At 35.2% G+C, this 20,269-nt stretch overlaps 2 protein-coding genes across 2 annotated transcripts; both read left to right on the forward strand.

The window, feature by feature from the left end:
• Positions 1 to 328: 328 nt before the first annotated feature.
• LOC143393943 (olfactory receptor 4F6-like) lies at positions 329 to 1,270 on the forward strand. Its single transcript, XM_076848435.1, has one exon. It carries the CDS (start codon positions 332 to 334, stop codon positions 1,268 to 1,270), a length of 939 nt encoding a protein of 312 aa, XP_076704550.1. The 5' UTR covers positions 329 to 331.
• Positions 1,271 to 2,973: 1,703 nt separating this feature from the next.
• Positions 2,974 to 19,211, forward strand: LOC143394727 (olfactory receptor 4F4). Its single transcript, XM_076849379.2, has 3 exons — positions 2,974 to 3,198; positions 15,828 to 16,759; positions 19,115 to 19,211. Exons 1-3 carry the CDS (start codon positions 2,974 to 2,976, stop codon positions 19,209 to 19,211), a joined length of 1,254 nt encoding a protein of 417 aa, XP_076705494.2.
• Positions 19,212 to 20,269: the final 1,058 nt, after the last annotated feature.

Here is a 20,269-nt window from a genome sequence, read left to right on the forward strand (position 1 = left end):
CTTCAACTTCTGGAATTGCTAGTATTACAGGCTAAACAACCACATATGGCTTCTTTCCAGCTTCTTAAATTAACTGAGAATTTATGAATTTGAACAAATAAGAGCCTTAACAACAATAAATTTGCTCTAAGTGCAGTCTTGTCTGTGTTACATAAATCTTTTATACCCTGGGTTCCCATTATTTTGTAAATGGTCTACTATCAACTAAATAAAAATTTTGTTAGTAATCAAATTAAAATTATCAACTTTTAACACATTATTTTTAGTGCCTCTAAGTTGATTCCTTCTTTTCTTTCAGGTCATTTCATTGTCTTCCCTTCTTTCTGATTCAATGGACCAAGTAAATGCCTCTGTGATAACTGAATTTGTGTTACTAGGACTTGCACAATCCTTGGGAATGCAGTTTTTCCTTCTTTTTGTCTTTTCTTTATTTTATATGGGAATTATTCTGGGAAACCTCTTCATTGTGTTCACAGTGATTTTTGATCCTCACTTACACTCCCCCATGTATATATTTCTGGCCAACCTATCACTCATTGACTTAGGCCTTTCATCTACCACAGTTCCTAGGATGATCTCTGATCTTTTCACTGACTATAAAGTCATTTCCTTCCAAGATTGCATGATACAGATGTTCTTTATCCATGTTACGGGGGGAGTGGAGATGGTGCTGCTCATAGCCATGGCATATGACAGGTACACAGCCATCTGCAAGCCTCTGCATTACCTAACCATTATGAACTCCAAAACATGCACACTTTTGGTAATAGCTGCTTGGGTCACTGGAGTGATTCATGCTGTGTCTCAGTTTGTTTTTGTCATAAATTTACCCTTCTGTGGCCCCAATAATGTGGGGAGTTTTTATTGTGATTTGCCTAGGGTTATTAAACTTGCATGCATGGACACTTATAGACTAGAATTTGTAGTCACTGCCAACAGTGGCTTTATATCTATGGGCACCTTCTTTTTCTTAATTATTTCCTACATCTTTATTCTGGTCACTGTCCAACAACATTCTTCAAATGATTTATCCAAAGCCTTCTTCACCTTGTCAGCTCACATCACTGTAGTAGTGATGTTTTTTGTTCCATGCATGTTTCTCTATGTGTGGCCTTTCCCTACTAGGTCATTGGATAATTTTTTTGCTATTGTGGACTTTGTTGTCACCCCTGTCTTAAATCCTGTCATCTACACTTTAAGAAATAAAGATATGAAATTGGCAATGAGAAGGCTGAGTAGACGGGTTTCAAGTTCTAGGGAGAGGACATAGTACATTTCTTTGACAAGAGCACAGGATGAATATCACAGACTATCAAGATCCCCATGTAAATAATAACACTATGGAATGCATACATTTTTTTATTTCCTTTAAAACTCTTGGGAAGTTTGTAGAACAGAAGCTATTAAAATCAAAGAATTTTATTTCAGATGGAGTTGTAACAACTTTTGTTAATCATTTAAAAAACTAAGTGTTACATATTTCCATCTAACCTGCATACCTAAATTGTAGCTACCATCAATGACCATATTTAGTTTTCATATGGTTATTTTATATCTTTGTATAAATGCATATACATACACATGATTTAACTTCATCAGCATCTTTTTACTAATAATAGACATCACTGGTCATTAGTACATATTTCTCATGGAAATTATGTGGATCCAATGGATAATCTATGGGTTTATATAAACCAAGACATTTTTAAAAATAATATCTTACTTTTATCATATTTTATTTGTTCTAATTAATTATACATGACAGCAGAATGCACTTTAACACAGTGTACACATATGGAGCACAACTTTTCACTCCTCTGACTGTACATGATCCAGAGTCACACAAGTTGTGAGATACATACATGTATCTATAGTACTAATGTCCATCTCATTCCATCATCCTTCCAGCCTTCACACCTCCTCACTTCCAGCCCTCACTCACTCTCCTCTGCCCAATTCAAAGTTCCTCCATTCTTCTCTGTTCCCTGACCCCATTATGGATCAGCATTCACTTACCAGAGAAAACATTCACCCTTTGGTTTTATGGGATTAGTTTATTTCACTTAGCATGATATTCTCCCACTTCAACCATTTACCAGCAAATGCCATAATTTCATTTTTCTTTAAGGCTGAGTCATATTCTATTTTGTATATATACCCACTTTCTTTATCCGTTCATCTGTTAAAGGGCATCTAGTTTGGTTCCATAGTTTGGCTATTGTGAATTGAGCTGATATAAACATTGATGTGGCCACGTCACTGTGGTATGCTGATTTTAAGTCCTTTGGGTATAAACTGAGGAGTGAGATAGCTGGGCCAAATGATGGTTCCATCCCAAGTTTTCCAAGGAATCGCCATACTGCTTTCCATATTGGTTTCACCAATTTTCAGTCCCACAAGCAATTTCTGAATGTACCTTTTTCCCCACAGACTCGCCAACACTGATTTTTGCTTGTGTTAACCAATAAATACTTAAATTGAGGGAAAAATGATTCCTAGATAAATAGGAAGATAAACACTATGTTACAACTCTTAATTATTCTCTGCAATTTGATTTTCAGTGTGTTTTGCAGAATGTTTTTAGAATAGACTAGAACCAGGCATGATGCAAAATTTGTGAATGTTTCACATTTTTAACAGCACAAGTCTATTCTATTACTCTTAAATTATTTGATTTGAAAAAAAAAAAAAACCTCTTCTATTCTACAAGTCTTTGTAGGAACTTATTTCTAGAGAAAAAATACCACAATGAGATCTCAAAAGCTTACTAATTGTGCCTACTCTTAAGCTAGGTTGTTTAAGACAGAGAAGGTATTTGACATCTTTAAGACCAAATCTGGAGGGGATCCGAGATGGTGGGCTAGAGAGACGCTGCATTCTGTGTTGCCCTGGACCTGGAATTCAAAAAGTGGGAATACTGTTTCTCTGTGAGTGACTAGAGGACCCCCAAAAAGCTGCTTCCATGCAGGAAACATGGCTGCTATGCCACTCAGGTCTCCAGGCCTCAGCGTCAGCACAGGACTCCCAGCCACTCATCCACACAGGTCCTCTGGTGCCCAAGTAGGACCACCACCATCAGCACCAGCACAGGGACTGCTGGCCACCCACCCACACAGGATTCCCAGCCGCTGCCCACATGCAGGAACCCCAGCCGCCACTCACATGTGGACCCCAGTCTACCAACATGGGGGTCCTCTGGTCGCTTCCAACTCGGGACATTGAACTACTGTCACAGTCCCCTACACATAGTAGCCTGCACCTGGGGACACTGCACTGGATCCAGAGACTTTCACCAGTCACAATACTGCAGGCCACCAAGCTGCATCTCTGAACACACCACTCAACCCCTCAGCCCAGCCCCCGTCCCCACCCCACACCCCATCACTAAAAGAAGCTGCCTTCATCTTGGGACACCTTTGTCACCATTTTTAACTGGGGCAACACCCATCTTGGAACACTGGCTGGGGCTTATAAGCATTATAAGGTACTGAAAGTTCTCAACTTCCCTCCTCCCCGGCAGTCTCTCACCTGGCACAGCACCTGTGACTATGCAGCCAGTCCATTGCTCAGAAAACTGGGTCACAAAACTGTCTCCTGAGCTGCCCAATATAAAAGAGCTCTCCATGATGGGTGTGCAGCTCCCAGATTCAGCCCATAAGACGTCTGGAGAGAAATGTTCCTGATTGGGAAGTAGAAATGGAGGGGAAGAGCAAGATACAGTTTGGAAACTAAATTGGAGACCAGGAATTACAAGGTCTACAGGTAATGTAAGGAGATAAGACCAAGCGCCCACATCACAAGAGCAGGCCCCAAAGGAGATCCTTAGGCCAACCCTCCCACCCTAATAACCTTCACCATCCTTAGGGTGGAGATACCAGATAACAACTGACAACCTCTCCTATTGGATGAGAAGGGAAACCGGAAAGATACTTATCTCCAACAGAAATAATTCTTCTATCTTCCTCAGATTTTCTCTCTCTCTCTCTCTCTCTCTCTCTCTCTCTCTCTCTCTCTCTATTCTCCTGTCATCACTTCTATCTTTCTTAGATATTTTTTTCTCTCTCTCTTCTCCTGCTATCACATCCCCAATATTTGTAAAACTTTTCATGAATTAGATTACTAAGGACTGGGATATCTGAATCGTATTTAACAGTAGTGTTGTGTTGCAAGCCATCCATGATCTGGGTGTGTGAGCCATGAGCATTTGAGTATATGAGGGCACTGGTCTGGTATTGGGTGCTAATTGGGCTGTGCGACACAAGAGTGCCTTTCCTCTGGTTCTGCCTGTGATCTCACACAGCACCTGAGATAGGTATGAATAGCCAAGATGTCAATCAATCTCCTGCCCACAAGACATCACAAAGACTTCACCTTCAAAACCTGATTCCCTGACTTATTTGGTGAAGAACATTCCATCAACTCTCCCTTGTGTGAGTCCCCCCTATAAAATAAAAAGAATCCAGGTGCACGTTCTCTCTTTCCAGTGCTGCTCAGTATGGAACTGACCCTTGGGGTCACCAAGCAGTCCTGCCCTCCACCTTAGAAACTCATTTTCTTTTGTTGCATGGTTTCTTCACCGTTTTCTTAGTTATTGATACAGTCAGCTCCTTTGAACCCAGCTCCCCTCACCAGTCCAGCCAACTGGCGACACAGTGTTGTATATTCTTTTATCTCCTATTCTAAATTTTTTTTTACTTCTCTTAATATATATGTTTGTTTGTTTTCTGTATTCTACTGTCTTCCCACTTCCTTGTCTCCCCCTAATCATCTGTCTCTTCTTCTGCTACTAACCAACTTCTTTAGATTCCTTTTTCACGCTTTCTAAAATCTAATAATACTATATCCTCATTCCTACCCCCTCAACGTCTCATCCTACACCTTACCCCTGGTTCTTTGTCCACCAGTGGAAACTATAGACCCTTTTACAAACCTACTGTTTATATTGCAGATAATAATTGAATTAATTTCAGTATATTGTAATAAACCTACAAATATCTTAATAGCAGCTATTTGGTTTAGGCTGTATATTGTTTGCATTGTATTTGTATTTATTCACATTGTTCTCTCCCTAAAGGAGAGGTATTGTAAACCTGCAGGAACACTATAAAAATGGTAACACTTCAGAACAAAAGTGCTATAAAGGAAGACACAAACAACATGAAGAAAACAAGGGAAGAAAATGGCCCCCCAAAATAAGATATTACATTATTAGAATCCAGACAGATGGAGTTTAGGGTGTACATAATTAAAATGTTCTCTGAAATGATAATATATGAGAGCAAATACAGGCAGCAAAAGATCATTTCAATAAAGAGCTGCATGAGCAAATACAGGAAGCAAAAGATTACTTTAATAAGGAGATAGAAGTTCTGAAAAATAAAACAGAAACCCTTGAAATGAAAGAAACAAGAAATCAAATTAAAAGTTCAATAGAAAGCATCATCAACAGATTAGATCACTTGGAATACAGAACCTCAGACAATGAAGACAAAATACATAGTCTAGAAAAGAATGCTGAGCACACAGTGAAGATGGTAAGTAACAATGAGCAGAACATTCAAGAATTATAGGATAACATAAAATGACCAAATTTAAGGGTCATTAGGATCAAGGAAGGCATAGAGTTTCAAACCAAATGAATGAACAATCTATTCAATGAAAAAATATTAGAAAAATTACCAAACATAAAGAATGAATTGGAAAATCAAATATAAGAGGCTTACAGGACACAAAATGTACAAAATCACAACAGATCTATATCAAGTCACATTACAATGAAAATGCGTAGCATATAGAATAAGGAGAGAATTTTAATAGTCACAAGAGAAAGGAATCAGAATACATATGGGGGAAAAATTTAGGATCTCTGCAGATTTTTCAACCCAGACTCTGAAAGCTAGAAGATCCTGGAACAACATATACCGATCTCTGAAAGAAAATGGATGTCAACCAAGACTATTATATTCAGCAAAATTAGGCTTTAGATTTGATGATGAAATAAAAACCTTCTATGATAAATTAAAGTTAAAAGAATTTACAATTAGAAAGCCTGCACTACAAAACATCCTTGGCAAAATATCCCATGAGGAAGAAATGAAAAACAACAATGAAAATCAGCAAAGGGAAGCATACACTAAAGAAAATACTAATCAAAGGAGAAACCAAGTCAAATTAAATACCAAAATGAATACCAAAAATACCAAATATAAATAAATATGACTGGGACTACAAATCATGTCTCAATAATAATTCTGGATGTTAATGGTCTAAACTCACCAATCAAAAGACATAGACTGACAGATTGCACTTTTTTAAAAAAAAGACTCAACAATATGCTTCCTTCAAGAGATTCATCCCATAGGACAATCCATCCACAGACTGAAGGTGAGGGTTGGGAAAAACATACCACTCACATAGACAGCGGAAACAAGCAAGGATTTCCACCTTCATATCAAACAAAGTAGACTTCAAGCTAAAGTTACTCAAAAGGGATAAATAAGGACATTTCATACTGTTCAAAGGAACCATGCACTAATAAAACATAACAATTATAAATATATATGCCCCAAATAATGGAGAATATAAAATTATCAAACTCTTCTCAAGTTCAAGAGTCAAACAGACCACAACACAATAATTCTGGGTAAAAATAATAATAATAATAATAATTCTGGGTAACTTTAACACAACTCTTCACCTCTGGACATATCTTCCAAACCAAAGCTGAACAAATCAACTATAGAACTCAATAAAACGATTAATGACTTAGACTTAACTGATATATATAGAATATTTCATCCATCAATGAGCAAATACACTTTTTTCTCAGCAGCACATGAATTCTTCTCTAAAATAGATCATATATTATGCAAAAAAGCAACTCTTAACAAATACGAAAAAGTAGATATTCTACCCTGCATTCTATCAGATCATAATGGAATGAAATTAGAAATCAACAATAAAATAAAAAATAAAAACTACTCCAATACCTGGAGAATAAAGAATGCTCTACTGAATGAACAATGGATTACAAGACATCAAGGAGGAGATTAAAAAATTCCTAGAGGTAAATTTAAGAATGCTGACAAAACATATTAAAATCTCTGAGACACTATGAAGACAATAGTAAAAGTAAAGATCATTGCATGGAGTTCATTCCTTAAAAGAAAAAAATCAACAAATAAATGACCTAACATTATATCTCAAAGTCCTAGAAAAAAAATAAAAGAACAAATCAAAACCAAAAGCAGTAGAAGACAGGAAACAACTAAAATCAGAACTGAAATCAATGAAATTGAAACAAAAGAAACAATATTTACAAAACAAAAAGTTGGTTTTTTGAAAAAATAAATAAAATTGATAAACTCTTAGCCATGCTAACAAAAAGAAGGAGAGAGAAAACTCAAACTATTAACATCCATGATGAAAAAGGAAATATCAAAACAAACACTAGAGAAATATAGAAGACAATTAGAAATTATTTTGAAAATTTGTACTTCAATAAAATAGAAAATATCAAAATCATTGACCAATTTCTAGAGTCATATGATTTGACCAAACTGAATCAGGATGATATATATATATAAGTTAAACAGATCAATTTCAAGCAATGAAATAGAAGATGCCATCAGAAGCCTACCAACCAAAACAAGCCCAGGACCAGATCATACAAAGCTGAGTTCTACAAGACCTCCAAATAAGGACTAATACCAATACTCCTCAAACTATTTCATAAAATAGAAAAAGAGGAAACATTTCCAAACTTATTCTATGAGGCTAATATCACCCTGATACCAAAAGAAGACAGACATATCAAAGAAAGAAAACTTCAGACTAATATCTCTAATGAACATAGATGCAAAAATTTTCAATAAAACTCTGTCAAGTCGAATAAAAAACATATCAAAAGATAGTTCCCCATGATCAAATGGGGTTCATCTCAGGGATGCAATGTTGATTCTACATAAGGAAATCAATAAGTATAATTTATCACATCAATAGACTTAAAGAGAAAATTCATATGATCACCTTGATTCATGCAGAAAAAGCATTTGACAAAATACAACAACTCTTCATGTTCAAAACACTAGAAAAACTATGAATAATCAGAACATATTCCATTGTAAAAGCTATGTATGCTAAGCCTCAGGCCAACATCATTCTAAATAGAGAAAAATTAAAAGCATTTCCTCTAATAACTGGAACAAGACAGAGATGCCCTCTTCTATTTAACATAGTTCTTGATACTCTAGCCAGAGCAATTAGAAGAAAGAAATTAGGATAGGCAAAACTAATATCATCAAAATGGCAATATTACCAAAAGTTCTCTATAGGTTCAATGCAATGCCAATCAAAATCCCAATGGCATTTCTTGTAGAAATAGAGAAAGCAATCATGAAATTCATATGGAAAAATAAAAGACCCAGAATAGCAAAAGCAATTCTAAGCAGGAAGTGTGAATCAGGAGGTGTAGCGATACCAGATTTCAAACTGTACTACAAAGCAATAGTAACAAAAACAGCATGGTACTGGTACCAAAACAGGCGGGTGGACCAATGGTATAGAACAGAGGACACAGAAACCAATCCACAAAATTACAACTATCTTATATTCGATAAAGGGGCTAAAAGCATGCAATGGAGGAAGGATAGCATCTTCAACAAATGGTGCTGGGAAAACTGGAAATCCATATGCAACAAAATGAAACTGAATCCCCTCCTCTCGCCATGCACAAAAGTTAACTCAAAATGGATCAAGGACCTTGATATCAAATCAGAGACTATGCGTCTGATAGATGAAAAGGTTGGCTCCGATCTACATATTGTGGGGTCGGGCTCCAAATTCCTTAATAGGACACCCATAGCACACTTACTTAAACTAAAAAGTTTTTTCTCAGCAAGAGAAATAATGAGAGGTAAATAGGGAGCCTACATCATGGGAACAAATTTTTACTCCTCACACTTCAGATAGAGCCCTAATATCCAGAGTATACAAAGAACTCAAAAAATTAAACAATAAGAAAACAAATAACCCAATCAACAAATGGGCCAAAGACCTGAACAGACACTTCTCAGAGGAGGACATACAATCAATCAACAAGTACATGAAAAAATGCTCACTATCTCTAGCAGTCAGAGAAATGCAAATCAAAACCACCCTAAGATACCATCTCACTCCAGTAAGATTGGCAGCCATTATGAAGTCAAGTAACAATAAGTGCTGGCGAGGATGTGGGGAAAAGGGTACTCTTGTACATTGCTGGTGGGACTGCAAAATGTTGAGGCCAATATGGAAAGCAGTATGGAGATTCCTGGGAAAGCTGGGAATAGAACCACCATTTGACCCAGCTATTGCCCTTCTCGGACTATTCCCTGAAGACCTCAAAAGAGCGTACTACAGGGATAGTGCCACATCGATGTTCTTAGCAGCACAATTCACAATAGCTAGACTGTGGAACCAACCCCAATGCCCCTCAATAGATGAATGGATAAAAAAAAATGTGGCATTTATACACAATGGAGTACTACGCAGCACTAAGAAATGACAAAATCATGGAATTTGCAGGGAAATGGATGGCATTAGAGCAGATTATGCTAAGTGAAGCTAGCCAATCCCTAAAAAACAAATGCCAAATGTCTTCTTTGATATAATGAGAGCAACCAAGAACAGAGCAGGGAGGAAGAGCAGGAGGAAAAGATTAACATTAAGCAGAGTCATGAAGTGGGAGGGAAAGGGAGAGAAAAGGGAAATTGCATGGAAATGGAAGGAGACCCTCATTGTTATACAAAATTACATATAAGAGTTTGTGAGGGGAATGGGAAAAAATAAGGAGAGAAATGATTTACAGTAGATGGGGTAGAGAGAGAAGATGGGAGGGAAGGGGAGGGGGGATAGTAGAGGATAGGAAAGGTAGCAGAATACAACAGTTACTATTATGGTATTATGTAAAAAGTGGATGTGTAACCGATGTGATTCTGCAATCTTTGTAATGTTTTGAATAACCAATAAAAAAAGAAGAAGAAAGAAATTAAAGGGATACAGATAGGAAAAAAAGATCTCAAGTTATCACTATTTGCCAATGATATGATTCTATACATAGAAGACCAAAAAAATTCCACCAGAAAACTTCCATAACTAATAAATAAATTCAGCAAAGTAGCCTGATATAAAATCAATACCCATAAGTCAAAGGCATTTCTGTACATCAGTGATAAATCCTCTGAAAGAGAAATTAGGAAAACTAGCCAATTTACAATAGCCTCAAAAACATAAAATAAAATACTTGGGAATCAACATAACAAAAGAGGTAAAAGACCTCTACAATGAAAATTACAGAATTTTAAAGAAAGAAATTAAAGAAGACCTTAGAAGATGGAAAAATCTCTCTTATTCTTGGATAGGCAGAATTAATATTGTCAAAATGACCATACTACCAAAATCACGATTCAGATTTAATGCAATTCCAATCAAAATCACAATGACATTCCACATAGAAATAGAAAAGGCAGTTATGAAATTCATCTGGAAAAAAAGAGACAACAGCTAAAGCAATCCTTATCAAGAAGAGCAAAGCAAGTGGCATCATTATACCAGAACTTAAACTATACTATAGAGCAATAGTAACAAAAACAGCATGATACTGGCACCAAAATAGACTTATAGACCAATAGTACGGAATAGAGGACCCAGAGAGAAATCCACATAATTACAGTTATCTTATATAAGACAAAGTTTCCAAAAACATATATTGGAGAAAAGATTGCCTCTTCAATAAATAGTGCTGGGAAAAATTGAAATCCATATGCAACAAAATGAAATTAAGTCCCCTTATCTCAACTATGCACAAAACCCAATGAAAATTAGATCGAGGTCCTAGGAATTAAACCAGAGACCCTGTGCCTAATAGAAGAAAAAGTAGGCCCAAATTTCCATCATGTCAGATTAGGCCCTGACATCCTTTATAAGACTTCTATTAAAACAAAATCAAGAATCAATAAATGGGATGGATTCAAACTAAAAAGCTTCTTCTCAACAAAAGAAACAACGAGTGAGGTGAATAGAGAGCCTACATTTTGGGAACAAATTTTTACCACACACACATCAGGTAGAGCACTAATCTCTAGGATATATAAAGAACTCAAAAATCTTAACACCAAAAAAAAAATAACCCAATCAATAAATTGGCTAAGGAACTGAACAGATACTTCTCAGAAGATAATACACAATCAATCAACAAATATATAAAAAATGTACAACATCTCTAGCAATTAGAGAAATGCAAACCAAAACTACTCTAAAATTTCATCTCACTCCAGTCAGAATGGCAGCTATTAAGAATACAAACACAAATAAGTGTTGGTGATGTTGTGGGGAAAAACACACACTCGTATATTGTTGATGGGAGTACAAATTGGTGAAACCAATATGGAAAGTAGTATGGAGATTCCTTGAAAAACTTGTGATGGAACCACCATTTGGCCCACCTATCCCACTCCTCGGTTTATATCCAAAGGACTTAAAATAACATACTACAGGGACACAGCCACATCGATGTTTATAGCAGCACAATTCACAATAGCCAAACCATGGAACCAATCTAGATGCCCTTTTATATATATATGAATGGATAAAGAAACTGAGGTATATATAGACAATAGAATATTATTCATAATTAAAAGAGAATAAAATCATGGCATTTGCAGGTAAGTGGAAGGAGTTGGAATATATAATGCTAAATGATATAAGCCAATCCCAAAAATCAAGTGCTGAACGTTTTCTCTGACATGAGGATGCTGATCCATAATGGGGATGGTAGGGGAGCATGGGAGAATGGAGGAACTTTAGATAGGGCAAAGGGGAGGAAGATGGAGGGATGGGGCAGGAGATGGACATCATTACACAAGTACCTGTATGAAGACATGAATGGTGTGACTCTACTTTGTGTACAACCAGAGACATAAAAAATTCTGCCCTATATATGTACAATGAATTGAAATGCATTCTGCTGTCATATATATTAGATTAGAATAAATAATTTTAAAACAAAGATTAAATCTGAAAACCGTGGTGGTCAAGAAACACAATTGATATGTCAGTTAAATGCATTCCTAAGACAGATTTAATAAACATTAATTTTTAGATCGCCACTCGTTTTTATCTTCAATATAGTAATTAAAGTTATAAAATAAATAAAATAAGTGATAAAAAGTGACGCTTTCTATTCTTGGTCAAGGTGTTTTTCCTATATGTTCTCCACAACTTGGTCACCAATGTTCTAAGCTATTCTCTTTTTATAGAATTCAAGTGTTATTACTCATTATCTTACTAACCTATCTATATTTTAATTTCATAACTTTATCTCATTTGTTTTACTATAATTGTTTTAAAAATCACCTTTAGACTCAGTGAAATAGTAAAAATATTCATATGCACCAAGAAATTACTGTGATATCCCTTAACTCAAGAAGATTCTGTTTCCTCTAATGACCCAGGGAAAACCTGTGAGACTATAAGAATAAGTCTCAGTACTCAAAGCTCAGCCTCACTACTTTCAGATCCTTTTGGCTGATTCTGGTCACTTTCAGAAAGGGATCATAATTAACCAGGTAGTTTGCTAAGGAGAATAATTCATATAAATGGTATTCTCTTAGTAATTTTTAACAATTTGAGAGAGTACAAATAAAATGAAATTTGTACTACTCTTTTTCTGAAAAGTGCTGTACTCTCTTCCAGTTATGAAAGAGGTAGGTGGATTGATGAAACTGAAATACATTAGTATAACTAACCAAATTGTAACATTTTATTGACAATGATATACTTCTATCTGTAGAAATTCATTTTATAGAATTTAATCAGGTGTTTATTTTCAGGAAAATGGAAGGATTGTGAAGGGTTGGCTTAAATTCTTAGAAGAAATAATGTGAAAAATTTAAGAAAAGATAACACTTATTATATTTAGTGTTCTACTGGCATCAATTGTTGAGTTCTTCTCCTGAATTTTCTGGGCTATTGTATTCTACCCTCCTTACTTGGTGAACCTAGCCTTATTTTCCCCAAATATAGTGTTATATTTTGTTTTTGTTTTTGTTTTGTTTTGTTTTGTTTTGTTTTGTTTTGTTTTGTTTTGTTTTGTTTTGTTTTGTTGCCCAGCTCCTTATAATCCCAATGAAAGTTGATTTGGGACATTTCTTTCATATAAAGGTGCAAATCATACTATTAAAAGGGGAAAGATTTTGACAGCTTTTGATTGACTGAATTCATTTTTAAAACACAAAAACTAAGAATCAAAGATTTTGAATGCCCTGTCCAAGATCATGCAGTGAATTTGTTCTAGAAAACAAGTTCCTGATTTCCATCTCAATGACACCTTATAAAGACATATGGTATTTATATATAAAGAAGGGTAAAAAAATTTAAGAAAAAAAAAGTTTTAATGGGGGAAGATTTTCATTTTTAGATGTGTCTAGTGATCAACATAATCAGTGTTATTTTAAAAATTAAGATTCCAAAAACTCCTCCAATTAGCTTACCATTACAATCAGTACACTGCTTCTAAAACTGCATGACCAATGTGATTCTGCAACATGTATACTTAGAAAAATGAGAAAATATATCCTATCTGATTCAAATGTATGATATGTCAAGATCATTGTACTGTCATGTGTAACTAAGTAAAACAATTTAAAAAATAAATAAAAAATAAAACTTCATGAATCACTTTTGAAGAGTCATAAATGAGCTTTGAAAGGATTATGGTGAAGGATCTCCTACAACTGAGAGTCCCCTATTATTGCTCTAGTCGGAGCAGCATAAGCTTAGGTTATGTGATGTTTTAAATAAATAAGAAATTTCTTTTGTTAGAGAATAGCATTCCTGAATTCTTACTTACTATTATGATAGAAAATATTTTTGCCACACAGAAGAAACCTTGGGCCAACCATCCTTGGCATATCTCCCGTGGAGACATAATTTCAAGTATGCACTTTTCAATCTATTAATTGAGTTTCACATCAATAAAAACTAAAGTCAATTCTAAATTGCATATTTTGACTCTAAGAAAATCCCAAACAATTCATCACATCAGAAATGATCTCACAATCAGAAATTCTACCACTTGTATTGTCATTTAATTAGTACAATTTTATTTATAATTGTGTTAGAAGAAGGGAACTAAAATGAATATTCATGACTTATTTCATCATTAGGTTCTCTATGCTTGGGGAAATTAGAATTATTAAATCTTTATTGGACTTTGTAAACAGTAATTTGCTGTTTGAGTGAGTAGAACTAAGAAATAGAATTAAGGATAATGGAAAGTATAATTTCCAAGGACAATGGAAAACTACAAGTAAATAAATATCCAAATAAATAATAGTATTCCTCTGAGAAATTTGGCAAGTGTGACTTTGTATATCTTCACGTCTGTCCATTTACCTCTTTTACATTTTACTTCCACCCAATCCGACAAGTATTCTCAGGGCTATTTTTCACATACAGGATACATTACACTCCCTACTTTACTGCAATACTTCTTGAAACTGTATTTATTTTCTCTCCTAGGTATATAATTGAAATGACTCTCTCAAATCATGTCCAGGAATCACCATTTGACCTCTAACCTAGGAGAGAAAAACTTACAAAGATGCCCCAATAGCTCCTCTTTGTGTATAGATGACTACCATTATTCTTTACCTCATTTCCAAATTTATTTCTACTCCTAAAAGATCCTTATGTTAAACATTGCTACTTTAAAGTTATTGTAATTATTATCAAGGTGAAATCCATCACAATGCTCAAAATGAAAATATCTGAATAATATTTTATCATCTCCTACATACTGTTGACATTTTCTATTATTTTCCCTGAACAATGACTTCTATATATTGACCAGTTACTATATGATAGAAAATTTATATTCATGGCCACATCTAATCCTTTTAGCAAGCCTTGTCCAGATGACCCCAAGCATCTACATGGCTTGTCCAAGGTCATTCAGCAACATAATAGATACAGCCTGGACTGGAATCTAGGCCTCCTGGCACAGAAGCTCCCATCTTACCTACCCTGAGTATTGCTGGATGGACACTCACAAATCTTCCCACCTTGTTTCTGTTCACACAACCACAACCTGCACTTATTACCTATGATTGGGCTTAAAACAATCAGTTTTACTTCCAGTCTCCCCCCTTTCAGTTCACATTGAGAGGAGTTAATTTACTAAACAGTTGTTCATACGTCTTCAACATCTCTTCAATGTTTTCCAGAATCCCTTTTGAATGTGATCTCCCATTAAATTTCACACTTTCTCTCATGTAAACTTGGTCACATTTCCTTCTTTCTTGCTTCACCTTTGGATATCCCATCCTTTTACCCTCTCTCACTTTTAAAATTTTATATCTTGATATTTTCACTTTTTTGTTCTATTTTTCATCATGCATTTTATTTTAGCATATGTCTTTTTCTTCCAAGAGCTGTAATATCATCAAGTGATGGAAAATATGTGCTAGAGAATTTGAACAGTTTTTGAAGTTGAGAGAAAAATGAGATGAATGTAGGTAACAGTACAGACAACCTGGCAGAGAGGGTAACAGAGTCACTCGTATTTTATTAGAAATAAGCAATATGAGTAGAGATACTGTAAAGACTTAGATAACCTAACTATAAGGTATAACCAGGGAAGTGGTGTGAGATAAAGTTCTAACTTTAGATTTTAAATTATAAAACCTTTATGTAGTGAACCACTCATTCTATGAGTGAGGAGAGTGCACAGAATGAGGCTTTGGATTGAATATAACAATTCTGATTTCCTTTTCATTCTCTTCTCCAAGGGAATTGTAGAGACCATCTCCTGGAATGAATCAATAAGTGAAGCAAACCACTCTGTGGTGACTGAGTTCATTTTCCTTGGACTCTCCAATTCTCAGGAACTCCAGATTTTCCTGTTTCTGTTCTTCTTTGTTTTCTATGTAGGAATTGTGTTTGGAAACCTTCTTATTGTCGTAACGGTGGCTTCAGACTCACACCTTCACTCACCCATGTACTTCTTGCTGGCCAACCTCTCACTCATTGATCTGTCTCTGTCTTCAGTCACAGCCCCCAAGATGATTGCTGACTTTTTCAGAACACGTAAAGTCATCTCTTTCAAGGGCTGTCTGGCACAGATATTTCTCCTTCACCTCTTTGGTGGGAGTGAATTGGTGATCCTCATCGCCATGGCCTTTGACAGATACACAGCAATTTGTAAACCCCTACGCTACACTACAATTATGTGTGGCAATGTGTGTGTTGGCATTGTAACTGCTGCATGGGGGATTGGTTTCCTTCACTCAGTGAGCCAGTTGGCCTTTGCAGTGAACTTACCCTTCTGTGGTCCCAATGAGGTGGATAGCTTTTACTGTGACCTTCCTCGGGTAATCAAACTTGCCTGTACAGACACTTACAGGTTGGATATAATGGTCATTGCTAACAGTGGTGTGCTCACTGTGTGTTCTTTTGTTCTCCTAATCATCTCCTACACCATCATCCTAATGACCATCCAGCATCGCCCTTCAGATAGGTCATCCAAGGCTTTGTCCACTTTGACTGCTCACATCACAGTAGTTCTTTTGTTTTTTGGACCATGCATCTTCATTTATGCCTGGCCATTCCCTGTCAAGTCATTAGATAAATTCCTTGCTGTGTTTTATTCTGTGGTCACTCCCCTCTTGAACCCAATTATATACACGCTGAGAAACAAAGACATGAAGACTGCAATGAGACGGCTGGGAAAATGGAATGGGAATTCAGGGATAACATCTTAGGTCTTCTGTAACTGAGAGATTGATTTGATATAATGATATAATATATAGTAAATTTTGTAAGTTATTTAGAAAAGCACACGAAAATTGTTACTTCCATTCCCATATCATTTAATAATTGTTAAACACATATGCTGCATCAATTTAGCTTTCAACATCTTTGTGTGCTTGATGTTTGGATACAAATGCAAAATTAATATCATGCTATCAAAAGACATTACAAATTTTTACAACAATGGAAGGCTTAAATCCATTAGTATCTGGGAGCCTTCATGGGTAATTTTGTGTTAAACAGAGGTCAAGATGAAAACTAGCCTGGCTTATACAAAAATTTTTCAATTTTATATGTCTCATTTACACTAAAAACATCAATAAAGGAATTACCACATGACTATCTCAAAAAAGTATGCTTAGTGATACGGATTTATGTAAATTTTTAAAAGGTTAAAAAATTATAAGAGGCCTAACAATTTATATTTGCTTCCTGCCACTATAACAATCCTTACTCTATGAGTGAATTATCAGAGAGTGATAGGAAGAGTGGACTACCAACATGAAATTTACCTTGAAGGTACTTGATATCCTGTGGTATATGACAACACCTTATAAGCAACAAAAATAATTTAAAGGGATCCAGTGTCTTGGTATGTTGGCATGAAGTGTATTGCTTGAATCCACCTGTATCCTTTTTTCATGATTAGCTTTTTAAAGTAAAAAAATAAAAATAACTAGGATCAACTCTACTTACTTCTTACTAACCACGTCTTAATGTACATTATTTAGCTATTGTAGCTTTAGTTTCCATATTTTAAAACAAAAAAAATAATAATACTTGTTGCATATGGTTATTATAAGAGATAATGAGCTGGGCACAATAGCACATGCCTGTAATGTCTACATTAGTAGACATGCATGTAGACTAAGAGAGGAGAATTACAAGTTCAAAGCCAGCCTCATCAATGGTGAGGCCCTAAGCAACTCAGTGAGACCCTGTCTCTAAATAAAATATAAGGGCTGGGGATATAGCTCAGTTGGTAGAGTGCTTGCCTTGCATGCACAGGGTCCTGGGGTCCTGGGTTCAATCCCCAGCACCACACAAAGAAAGAAAGAAAGAAAGGGCTGGGAATATGGCTCAGTGGTCCAGCCAGTGCCCCTGAGTTCAATCCCCATTACTAAAAAAAAAAAAAAAAAAAAAAAAGAATGAAATAATAAATAAATAATAAATATATATCAGATAACACAATTTGTGGCATATTCATCACTCAATAAATATTAAGTAATTTTATAATTATTATATAAATGCTATATATCAACAAAGTCAAAAGTTCTCAACCATTATTTTTTCCCTGACACAACTGAGGAATGCAGTATGTTCCAGTCTTAGCAAATGTTCATTGAGAGCACAGCAGTCCTAAGAGGAAGGATGTGTGTTTATGTGTCAGGGTGTGTATTTATGTGTGCACTCCTGCACTCAGACTTTGCCATCCTCAGAAGGCACTCTAAACAATCAGGATGGAAGAAGATAAGAATACCAGTTGAAAAAAGACACTTAAATAATGATTCCGACAACTCTCTCCTCTTCCCAGTGAGAATCCTAAGGAAAAAGGAATGTATTGTCAAAGTTTGGCTTGAATTAATAGATAAGGAGAGTCAGATAATAAAAGGGTTAGATTATTTCTACTCCAGGAAAAAAAAAAGATGAGATTTATAGGCATATTTAAAACACCTAAGAAAATTAGTATATGTTAATGACAGTATTTCAAATCAGTGAGAAAAGGAAGGACCCATTAAACTGACAGTGAAAAAAAATGTATAGCAATATGGAAAAAAACAGTTCAAATATTAAAAGAAAATATGAATTAGTGTCTTTATAATCTATAAATGTGATAAAGATTAATACTATTGACTATGTAGAATTAGTTTTTAATGATTGATAAAATATCTAAAAAAATAAGAAGATAATGAGAAGGTATTTGCAATTCACATCACAAGGAGTAACAGTACTAATATGTAAAGAACTTCCAAATTTCTAACAAACTAATAGAAAAATGGACAACCAATATAAGCTTACAGCTCATACTTAAAAAGATGAACACCATCTTTAAATACATGATAAAATGTTCAAGCTCTCTTAGGTTGAGATATATGCAAAGTACAGAGATACTTAATATAAGGAATCTCAAAGAAAGGAGATACAGAGACAAGGTGCAGGGGCAGGGAAGGTGGCAGAGTAGTTCTTTGTCCAAGCAGCCACATTTATTTATACCAATAGATTACATTAGGTCATCAGCCAAAACCACAATATTATTATTGTTTAGAGTATCAGTAAAGTTGCTTATGCTGCAGTTACATTTCACAGTTACAATATGCCATGTTAGGAGCTTTGTGCAGTTCTCAAGAAAGTCCAATGTTTGAAGTTACTATTAGGCAGGCAGCTCCAGGAGCACCAGAGCTTGATGAAACATTGTAGTTATCAAGCAAGCAACTTCCTTTATTCCCAGGCGCTATGTGCCCAAGGTCAAGGTGGAAACCCTCTTGAAGAGCATTGCTACAATGGCCAGGTATCCCACGTCTTTGATAGGGAAGATTCCCAGTGGCCAGGCATTCTGCACCTTTGCACAAGCAGCCAGTCATTCTGTACCTTTGCACAGAAACTTCCTAGCCACCAAGCATGCCACAGTCACCAAGAGTATCAGAGACCCAATCCCAAACACAGAACTCCTCCAATTTAAATGTGAAATCTGGTCTACATGGTATCAAATATGACCTAAGTATAAGATAAAACAACCTGAGGATGAACCTATAAAGAGGTACTCATGCCTTGTTGGTGAAAAAAATATGGTAAAACTTCTTAGCACTACCTATAAAAATTAACATTCCATTTATTTTTTATCTGGAAATCTTCTAAGGATATATTAACAAAAATACAAAACAACCAACCATAAGACTTAAAGCATGAGATGTTGTTTTAAATAGCAAGAAATGAGAAATACCTAAGATAAGATCAGTAAAAATGAACTCCTCACAAAATTATATATTAATGCAGTTTTAAGCAACTAATATCTCCAAATACTTTTCTGGAATAATAGACAAGATATTTCATAAGTGAAAAATAATAAAGTGCCAAAGAGTGTCTCTACAATGCTGATTTCTATGTTAAAATGGAGATACATATATATTAGATTTATATGTATATGTAGATGTATAAATATTTAAGTAAGCATTTTAAATAGAACATGAAAACAGCAAAAAGTTTTCTTTTGGTAGGATGAAGAAACAAGGCAAGGCACAGGGATAAAAGCTGGGTTTTTCTGAATATATCTTATCTTATGGTTTGGCTTTGGAATCATATAACTATTTTCCATATACTTAAAATTAAATTAAATCAACAGGAAAAGAAACTTCACTCTCAAAAAGAATCACATTAAAACCAAAACAAGTAATTTAGTAGCATTTTAATTGAGTAGTATAAC

The sequence above is a fragment of the Callospermophilus lateralis genome, chromosome 3, assembly GCF_048772815.1.
Source record: "Callospermophilus lateralis isolate mCalLat2 chromosome 3, mCalLat2.hap1, whole genome shotgun sequence".
Classification (NCBI taxonomy): domain Eukaryota; kingdom Metazoa; phylum Chordata; class Mammalia; order Rodentia; family Sciuridae; genus Callospermophilus; species Callospermophilus lateralis.

Excerpts from the sequence above, each read along its gene's own strand:
- LOC143393943 (XM_076848435.1), top strand. The coding sequence starts at position 332 with ATGGACCAAGTAAATGCCTCTGTGATAACTGAATTTGTGTTACTAGGA.
- LOC143394727 (XM_076849379.2), top strand. The coding sequence starts at position 2,974 with ATGGCTGCTATGCCACTCAGGTCTCCAGGCCTCAGCGTCAGCACAGGA. Across the intron at positions 3,199-15,827 it reads ACCAACATGGGGGTCCTCTG|GGAATTGTAGAGACCATCTC; the intron begins GTCGCTTCCAAC and ends CTCTTCTCCAAG. Across the intron at positions 16,760-19,114 it reads ATGAAGACTGCAATGAGACG|AGTATCAGTAAAGTTGCTTA; the intron begins GCTGGGAAAATG and ends ATTATTGTTTAG.